Source organism: Condylura cristata, unplaced genomic scaffold (assembly GCF_000260355.1).
Source record: "Condylura cristata isolate star-nosed mole 26May11 unplaced genomic scaffold, ConCri1.0 scaffold00001, whole genome shotgun sequence".
In the NCBI taxonomy this organism is placed as follows: domain Eukaryota; kingdom Metazoa; phylum Chordata; class Mammalia; order Eulipotyphla; family Talpidae; genus Condylura; species Condylura cristata.
Genome location: NW_004567102.1, coordinates 2,357,333 through 2,366,283, shown reverse-complemented (window position 1 = coordinate 2,366,283; position 8,951 = coordinate 2,357,333). Strand labels below are relative to the sequence as shown.

The 8,951-nt window shown below is 56.5% G+C and overlaps 1 protein-coding gene across 3 annotated transcripts in view; it reads right to left on the bottom strand.

The window, feature by feature from the left end:
* PACSIN1 (protein kinase C and casein kinase substrate in neurons 1) overlaps nucleotides 1–8,951 on the bottom strand; it is a 57,245-nt gene that overhangs the window by 3,320 nt on the left and 44,974 nt on the right. For all 3 annotated transcript variants that reach the window (XM_004673399.2, XM_012722911.1, XM_004673400.2), the window contains exons 2-9: nucleotides 5,026–5,153; nucleotides 4,041–4,197; nucleotides 2,698–2,933; nucleotides 2,068–2,223; nucleotides 1,797–1,972; nucleotides 1,269–1,389; nucleotides 1,003–1,130; nucleotides 174–361 (exon numbers count right to left, since the gene is read on the bottom strand). In XM_004673399.2, the coding sequence (XP_004673456.1) occupies nucleotides 174–361; nucleotides 1,003–1,130; nucleotides 1,269–1,389; nucleotides 1,797–1,972; nucleotides 2,068–2,223; nucleotides 2,698–2,933; nucleotides 4,041–4,197; nucleotides 5,026–5,088 (1,225 nt within the window). In that variant the 5' untranslated portion in view covers nucleotides 5,089–5,153. The remainder of the gene's footprint in view (nucleotides 1–173; nucleotides 362–1,002; nucleotides 1,131–1,268; nucleotides 1,390–1,796; nucleotides 1,973–2,067; nucleotides 2,224–2,697; nucleotides 2,934–4,040; nucleotides 4,198–5,025; nucleotides 5,154–8,951) is intronic.

Genomic DNA, 8,951 nt, shown 5'->3' with positions numbered 1-8,951 from the left:
CCCCGCCCCTGTCCTCAGGCCCCACCTCCCTGCCCTCAGGCCCCACCTCCCTGTCCTCAGACCCCGCCCCTGTCCTCAGGCCCCATCTCCCTATCCTCAGGCCCCTCCCCTGGCCTCAGACCCCACCTCCCCCCTGCCCTCAGGTCTCTCCCCACCAGCCCATTCCACCGTACCAGCCTTGAAGCTGAGCTCGTCCTGCTCCTGGCCGTCGTAGTCGTAGAGTGCCCGCACACGCACTCCCTTGGCGTCATCCTCGAAGGGGTTGGAACCTCCATTGGCCTCGTTACCCCCAAATGGGTTCCCACTCTCATCGTCTGACCACTCAGTGGCGTAAGTCTGGCCCCGATCATAGCTGCTAACGCTGAGGAGAGGAGAGAGGACCCAGGACCCAGCAAAAATTACTTCTCTCCTCCTCCGTGGAGTTGCCCTGGCTTCAGATTCTACCCAGGGGGGCAAGTGAAATTCCTCCTGGGGCAGAGGTTGTGAATCAGGTAAGAGGAAAGGAGAGTCAGTGACTCTCACTGGCAGCTTAGACAGGAGGCAGGACCATTAGCACTATCTAGCCTTGTGTGTGTGTGTGTGTGTGTGTGTGTGTGTTGGGGGCAGTTTTGAAGGGGTCCCCAGGGTCCATCTGAGCCCTTAACTGAGGGGGCAGTACAACCTAGTGATTGAGAGAGAGGATTCTGCAGCCAGACTGCTGGGCTCTGAGGCTTACTAACTAGCTGTGTGACCTTGGGCAAGTTTCTTGACTTCTCTAAGTTTCAGTTTCTCCGTTTATAAAAATGGGAATATTTATACTTCTCACATGTTAGGAGGCTTGAGTAAGTAAATATATGGAAAAATTTGGAACTAGTGCCTAGCAATTAACAGTAGTTGTTCTGGAAACTATCTACTACTATATCTGCTGTGATTAAGACCATTTCTTGTTTTCTGAGGTAAAACTCAGTTGTCCTAGCACGGGGTCCCTGCTGATTCCCAGGGAGCACCGTAGGGGCCACTCACCTGCCACGGTCGCCAGCCTGAGATGTGGACTCCGCCACCCCAGTGGCGTTGGCCAGTGACACCCCCTCTGCCTTCTTGGGCTGTTTCTCCTTCTTGGCAGCAGTGTGAGGGAGGTCTGGGTTCCACTCCTGGGGGAGCCGGGCCAACAGTCAGGCTGGAGGGTTGCCCCCTACAGCCCTTTCCAGCCTCTTCAGAGCAGGTGTTTGAACAGTGCCAGCAATTTGAAGAAAAGCGGAGTCCCCTTCTCCATCCCCACGCATCCTCACCTCAAACTGGGGCCAGTTCATGGGCATGCCGGGGCCACTGGTGCTTCGGAACCATCTGAGGTCGTCCTGGGCGTCCGCCCCGCGGATGGCTTGCTCCAGCTCTCGGTACACATGGACGTAGCTGTGCACAGGGGAGGGGGGAAGGCAAGATGCACCATGGCCCTTTGCAACCTCTGGGAGAGCCAGTCAGTGCCCATTCAGGGGATCAGGCATGCCCCCCAGCCAAGCATCAGCTGGGTTTCCCAAAGGGCCATCTCCTGTGGGCAGTTCCAGGTACACCCATTGCCCATCGCTTCTCCGGTCCCAGGTGATCATTCACACATCCATCCAGGAGGGATGTACAACCCCAGTACCCAGTGCAAGTAGTACCAGCTTGCACCCAGGTACCCACTGTATCCAAAACCTCTTCCTCTGGCCCTGCAGCCCCCCACTTCGAGTCACTATAATTTAAGGCCAGGATGCCCAGCACCCCAGTTCCATCTTCTGCAGGCCCTGTGTCCATGTCCCCCTGATGCCCTGCCCAGCTACCTGCTGTTCTCAGCTAGGTTCAGGTGACGTTTGATATCCAGCAGCACCTCCTTGAGGAAGACCAGCCGCTTTTCTTCAAATTGCTGGCACTGTTCAAACACCTGCTCCATGCCCTCCATGTACTGGGGAGTGGTCTTGCCCACATCGTCCAGCACCTTCTCATACTTCTCCTGCGTCTATATAGGGAACCAAGGCAAAGGAGGGTGAGAGCTGGGCCTGCAGCCCCAGCCACCGCCCCTCCCAAGGACCGTCACAGGCCTGCCCCGTGGACCTTCTGCACGTCCTGCTTGCATTTGTCCACTTTGTCCTGCAGCTTCTTCTGCTGCTCCGGCGTGACGGACTGCTCTGTCTTGCTGTTCATCTCCCGCGTCACGGCCAGCTTCTCCTCTTTGCAGGCCAGATGGTAGGCCTTCTTGGCTGCCTCAAGCTGTGGGGGAGGGGCAGGGCTCCTACTTGTGAGCAGGAGCAAATGTGGTCACACAGCAACCCTCCCACCTGTGCACTCCACGGGGACCAAGGAGCACACAGCCTTGCAAGGCAGAGGGATGAGGAGCCCGGCGCCAGGTCTTTGGGATAAGTGTCCACCCACCTACAGACAGCCCCCGGCATGGCACTGCCCTCTGCCCTTTCAGACATGCTCCAGTGGGGCAGTACAGGGGCCACCACATCGCCCTCCTGCCCCTGCTGGTATCATTTCTGAGGACAGTAACCCCTTTTGCCCATGCATCTCTACCATGGGGTGCTGCCTGCCACATCTGTGGCTATTTCTTCCTGGAAGGCAGTGCTCTCCCCTGTGGGCACAGTCCCAGGGCACTGTGCACTGCCAGAGCCATCTGTGGATCCCCTCCCTCTGATCTGACGGCCCCCCTGGCCCCCCGAGTCTTAGCCGCCCACCGAGCACCTCTTTCATCTTCTTGGCCCAGGGCTTCTGGGCCTTGCGGAAGCCATCTTCAGCCTCCTTGGTCTCCTTGAAGCTGCCCATCATCTGCTTGTGGAAGGCCTCCTTCTGCCAGTTCTTGACCTTCTCCAGGTCCTCGTTCAGCAAGCTGTTCTTCACCTCCTGGTGCAGTTCGCTCACCTTGTCTGCCTCCGTCATTATGGCACCCCAGGCCCGCTCTAGACTGCCATACTGTGGTCCTAAAGAAATGGCCATGGGGGTCACAAGGCCCTCATCACCCCCAGTCCAGAGCCCCCCCCCACCTCCATGTTTCTCTTCTCTAAGGCTGTCCTCTTCTTGTGACAGCAGAAATGTCCCCATTTGCTCCCCCTACAGTTTTATCTATCTTCCAGGACCCAAATATATAGCCACCTCCTCCAGAAGCCTTCTCTGATGCCTCTACCCTCATACACCTTGGCCTGTAGTTCTCTCTGAGTTCTCACAGCATCCGCCTCTATGCCCTCTCCTGTCTCCATAGTCAGGTTGTGAGCCATTTTGGGGGCAGCCCAGACTCTGAGCTCTCATAAGCCCAGTACAGCACCAGGCATATAATAGGAGCTTGAGGGAAATGGACCGATTGTAAAACTCAAGAATCAACTGATGACAGATGCCAGGAAGCCACCGGGACAGACATTCCAGTCATCTCACTTGGGCGTGACATGACTCTGCCAGGTATTCTGCTGGATAGTAGTAGCCCAGACCCGGTTATGGGGGCTTGGTTTGTGGAGCAAAGAAAAGCATTAGCTAATGTGTGTAAACTCCAACTTGAAACTGTTCTAGATTGAAAGAATGGATAGGACAACTGAAAGTGATGTTTTGGGGTTGGGTCCTGGACCAGCACAATCGCTATAGTGAAACTTATTTATGGGTCATATTAAATTTCCTGAATTTAGACTATCAAATCATAGTTTTTAAGCAAATGGAAACACAGGAAGAATTTAGGGTGAAAGGCCGAGTTTCCAACTTAAATGTTTCTAAACATAAGCATGTAAATAGAGAGGAAGTGAGACAATAAGTGTGGTAAAATGCCAACCACTAGTGCACCTCGGTAAAATGCATATGGGCAGTCTGTGTGCTATTCTTTCTCTAACTTTAAATTATTTTAAATAAAAGGTGGGCTTCTTAAAGTCAAACCAAAAATAGTGATACAACGTGGGGTTGACAGGAATTGAGAGGCCCGGCGTGGCCTGAGAGAAGGAGCGTGCTGGTAAGGGACAGCACCTGCAAAGGTCCTGGGGCTGTAGGATGCAGGGCCCAGACAGTGAGGTCAGGCCCTGGGGTGTGTGCAGGGGTGGACAGGGGGGCACCTTTCTCGATGAGCTGGCGCCAGCGCTTGGCCCAGTCGGTGAGCTGCTGCGCGTACGCCTTCTCGATCTTGGCGCGCTCCTGCACGCAGTTCATCAGGTCGTTGCACAGACGGTGCCCGTCATCGATGCGCTTCACAGTCCGCTTGTAGTTCCCCACCTGGCGGCCAAGCAGCAAGCAGGACTCCCGCGAGCTCCCCGCCTCCCCGCCTCCCCGCCCGCCCTGCTCTCCGCTTCCTGCAGGGGGCGCCCGCACGTCCATCCCGGGTCCTCCCCGTTTCCCTCTCCTCCCCACCGTTCCTGGCTGCGTCACTGCTCCTACTCCCCCACAACACCTTGGGGGATCCGTATTGTCTCATAATCAGAGGCCCCAGCGCTCGGCTGCGCACCCCGCCGTCTATATATGTTCCCTCTCCCTACTATTCCATTTAACACATAATTTTCTCCTTGCCACAACACGCAGAAGGATTTTTATGATTTGGACTTGGGCTAAAATGAATTATTCATTTTGTTCTTGAGAACCAAATTTATTATTTTTATATAGAGTCATATAAGCATTGAGTTGAGCTGCAGCTTCTTGACATAATATTATGTTTTGTAGACATCTCATTAAACACTTATTAATTTAGGTTTGGCAGTTTTCGTTTTGGGTTTCGGGAGCCAATAGAAAAAAAAAATGTATTTTCTGGCTCTCAAGTATTTGCAGCACCTGTCTTTGTGAATGCCAGGAGGGTGAGCCAGAGGATTGGAGGATTAGAAAGGACTGATATGCCACGGGACCTCACCAGGGGCAGCTACGGGGCAAAAGGCCCAGGGGGCAGTAGTTTGACCACACTCCGTGGCTACAGCAGCCCACTGGACATGGAAGGCCTTATCAAAGCCTAGAGACTGAGGGTCAAGGCCTGCGGTCATAGAATGGGTGGGTGGCTATGTCTCCAAGCAGGCAGACTGTCTGGTCTCCCGAACTTGAGAACTATCGAAATCTCACCTCCCAAAAGCTGTCAGTGGTCTCCTCCGTAGCCAGCGAGGCCTCATCGTAGGAGCCAGACATGGTGCGGCCGTGGAGGGGCGGAGAGGCGTGGGGTGGCAGTCAACGGGCTCTGGGCTGCTCGTGCACTGGGTGGGTAGGAGAGAGATCCTGGAGGTGAGGGAAGTGGCCCCATGTGCCCCACTCCAGGCCTGGCGCCTCCACTTACTGTGGGCACAAGAGCTCCAAAGTCATGTGGGATGGGGACTTCCTGCCCAGGGATTGGCTCACCAACCCTAGGGTGACCCCAAGATTGGCCTCGATGCACCCCTCCTGCCCACCTTCCCATCTCTTCTCCATGAGCCTTCTCCTTCCCCTCTCCCCCAATATCTCCTCCAGCTCAAGTGTGGGCACCTCTTCTCAGAAGCCCACCCCAGCCACGGGCAGCAAACTTCTCAGAGAGCTACAAGCAAGGGACATGCACTTATGTATCGGCTTTACCTGTGGCCCAGCAGCCTGTAGGGGCCAAAGAACCCTAGTTGGCTTCTCAACTCTGCCCCCCCCACCTCTGCCCACCCTGATCCAGATGGGTCTTCGCCCTAAGCCCAAAACACTCTCCCCAGCTTCCCTGTCCCCAACTTGGAGCCTGGAAGCTGCCAACAGGAATCCCCTCTCCTCTGGCTCAGGCGAGGCATCTCTTTAGTTCTCTGAGCTGCTGGGCCCCCGGTAACTGGCTGCCCCAGTGCCAACCTCAGAAGCCTCCATTAACGCTTACATGTCTCCTGAGTCCCAGGCATGCAGCTCCCTGGACCACAGGTCAGATGCGGTGACCTGTGAGCGCCGGGGTGGCCGTGTGTGCCCTGGATCTGTCGGCTGGCATCACAGCTATCTAATCTAGGCCGTGTGCTGCCCGAGGGAGGGGCGGGCCGCCAGTTCCCAGCCCCCCACCCAGGCCTCACTGTCACCCCAGACAAGAGTGGCCGGGCAGTGAGAAGAGAGGACCCAGAGCGCGATGGGCCTGCTCTTCCAAGGGGCAGGGGTCAGGTCAGGCTTGCCCCACAGGGAGCTACTAACCCACACAGGGGACATCCAGGGACCCTCCCTGCCTCTGCACTGCAGCGCATGGTGAACCTGACCAGTGAGGATGTGAGGGACAGCCAGCCTCTGTAGGACTCAGCCCACTTTGGGGGCCCAGGGGCCCCCACCCTTTACCAGCAGCTGTCCCTGCGGCTCAGGTGGCACCAACCCATGAGCACCCCCTCTCTGGCCTCAGACTCCCCATCTGTCCAGGGGCTACTGTTCTTTTCCCAGTTACAAGCCAGTCCTTTCTCCTTGCTGCGTGTAAGCACCTACATTCTTTTGCTCCTTTCTCCCTTGCAAAACTGCAGACTAACTTTCCCACCAACTTAAGCCGTGAGCAGGTGGGTAGGAAGGAAGGTGAGTGGATTTCATCAGAGGGCAAAGGAATGACTCTGAGTTATTTTAGCGTCTTCATTTGGCACTTACAAGGCAGGACTCGCTTCAGAAAGAGCATCTGGAATTTAGGCTTGGAGCAGTGAGAGGCAGGGATGTTTAAGGACGGACTTCAGGCCAGCTCACGTCAGTACCCCAGCACGAGACCGTGCTAGACCCTTGAAGGTGCAGGAAACTCCGCTCTCTGGGAGGCCACGGTGTGCATGGGCGCTGGGGTGGTGGGAAGACGGGAGCTGGGACGGGGGACCTGCCCTCACGGGCATGGAGATGGAACTCATCCGGGGAATGGGGAAGGGACTGCACACATGATGGGGACAACTTGGTGTCCTGTCTCTCCACTACAGAGGACGCATCCTTCCCCCAGAGACACCACCCCTAGGTGTTTAGCTTCCAGCCCAATGGGTGAACTGATGGTGTCCAATTTTTTTCCTGCAGCGCTGCTTGTGAAAGCCAAAGGCTGGAGACCACCCAGGTGCCTGTCCACGGGGACTGGCCAAGAGAGTCATGGAGCAGGCCCGCAAGGGAATGCTCTGGTCAGGAGCGGGGACCCCCCAGGGCCCTGTCACTCCTGCCACATGAGCAACAGTGTGACTGTGGGCGCCTGTGTTTGTCTGGGGGACACATGAGCAGAGAGTATTTTTGGAACATCAGTGTGGCGTTTGCCTGTGGAGAACTGGCCGGCCGGGGGCTGGGTGGGAGGGAGGTTTTCCATGGTCGCTCCTATGTGTCTCTTAAATTGCATATTTTTTTTAAAAGATATATTTATTTCTGCATACAGAACTGGGGTACAGGCCAGAGGTGCAGGGATGGTGAGAGGATTCACCAGAGACAGAGTGGGGAGCAGAACGGGCAGATCAATGAAGTACACTGCTGAGGGGAGCAGCGGGCGGGTCAGGAGAGGTCTGCCGCGCCATGTGGGTCACCTCCAGGGCAGGCGGGGATCGAACTCATGCCAAAGTGGCTTTAGCTTCTTAGTGCTGTGCTTTAACCTGCTGCACCACCAGGGAGGGCCCCAAATCACATATTTTCATAAAACCTCCAGCCTGTATTAGAGGAGAGCCAAGAGAGCTGGGGAAAGAGGGTGCACTCCAAGCTGAGTCCTGGCCTGTTGGGTGAAAAGGGAATGAAGGGAGGCAGAGAGACCCGGGAGGTGTGACTTGCTGTGCTCCTGCCCTTGGTATAGGCCGGTAGTGGCCCCCCCAGGCCCCCCACTGAGGGAGCCGGTATAGTGGAAACGGGCCTCGCCTTGGTTTCCCTGTTCTGCCCATCAAACTGCTATGTGGCCTTGGGCAGGGCCTCGTCAAGAAAGGAAGACAACAAACCCAAGAGCGAATGAGATGGTGAGGTCCAGCCCACTGCAGCCTCAGGTTGGATCTGCACAGAGGTGCCAGGGAGGACAGGCAGGTGGGTGAAGAGAGGTTGTGGGAGGGGTGAGTCCCCAGCCCCCACCCATGGCCAGACACACCATCCTGCCCTGGCCTGCCTCCTGCAAATCACCTCCTGCAAAATGGCCTCACACCCCCATCCCCACGCTGGGAGCAGGTGAGAGGCTTAACACTTAGTAAAGCTATATCCTTCTGGAAGGGTGGTCAGGAGCTGCATCTCTCAGCCACTCCCTGGGCAAACCCAGATGCTGTTAGTTTTCCTCAACCAGGCAAATGGGCGCAACGCCCACCTGACTTGCCTCATGGTGGCTGTGGTGCCGCTGCAGCCCTGGGGCCTTCATCGTTAATGGCATCCACTGGCACCGAGGGTGTGCAGACATCTCGGGCTGTCCACGTGTCCTCACGTGTCTGCAGCGGCCCACACCCCTAGTGCAGGTGCTATTGTCACCCCACTTTGTAGACAAGACTCCTGAGGCTGAGACATGGCTGTGGAAGAGCATGTCAGTTGTCATTAAGGAGCTGCCCGCCCCCTGCTGCCACAGCGGGGTGCCAGGCCCTCTCTTCTGTGGAGTCAGGGAAGGTGCCCCTCCTCAGGTGGGTGTGGCCCTCAGCAGGCAGAATGGCGGGCCGGGGACCCCCACCACTTGCCAGCAAGGTACCAGCCAAGCCCCATCACTGGGTTTTCTGACATGATGAGAAAAGAAGACTTAAGCTTATTTTGAAGAGCAGGTGATAAAAGGGCACCATGCCGTTGCTGAAAAATACAGACCACCATGGAAATGTCATGCTTCAGTGCTGGCTCTGACCTTTCCTTCAAGGAGGCATCCTCCGGTGAAAGACATGCCTCCTGGCGTGCAGGCTGCTGGGAGGTGCCTCCAAGCGGCCCTGCACCACAGAGGACTCGGTCGTGCTCTCTGTACCCCGTTTCGAGCAGGAGCAGAGGACTGAAGAGCCTGTGCCTCCAGCGGGCAGGCCTGGAGTGGACCAAGTGTTATGCAGATTCCTATATCATTCGCCACTAACCACCACAGGCCTTGGTATCAGCCGGCCCCTCCTCCTCCTCCCACCCCATCCCATCAACAGATCTGA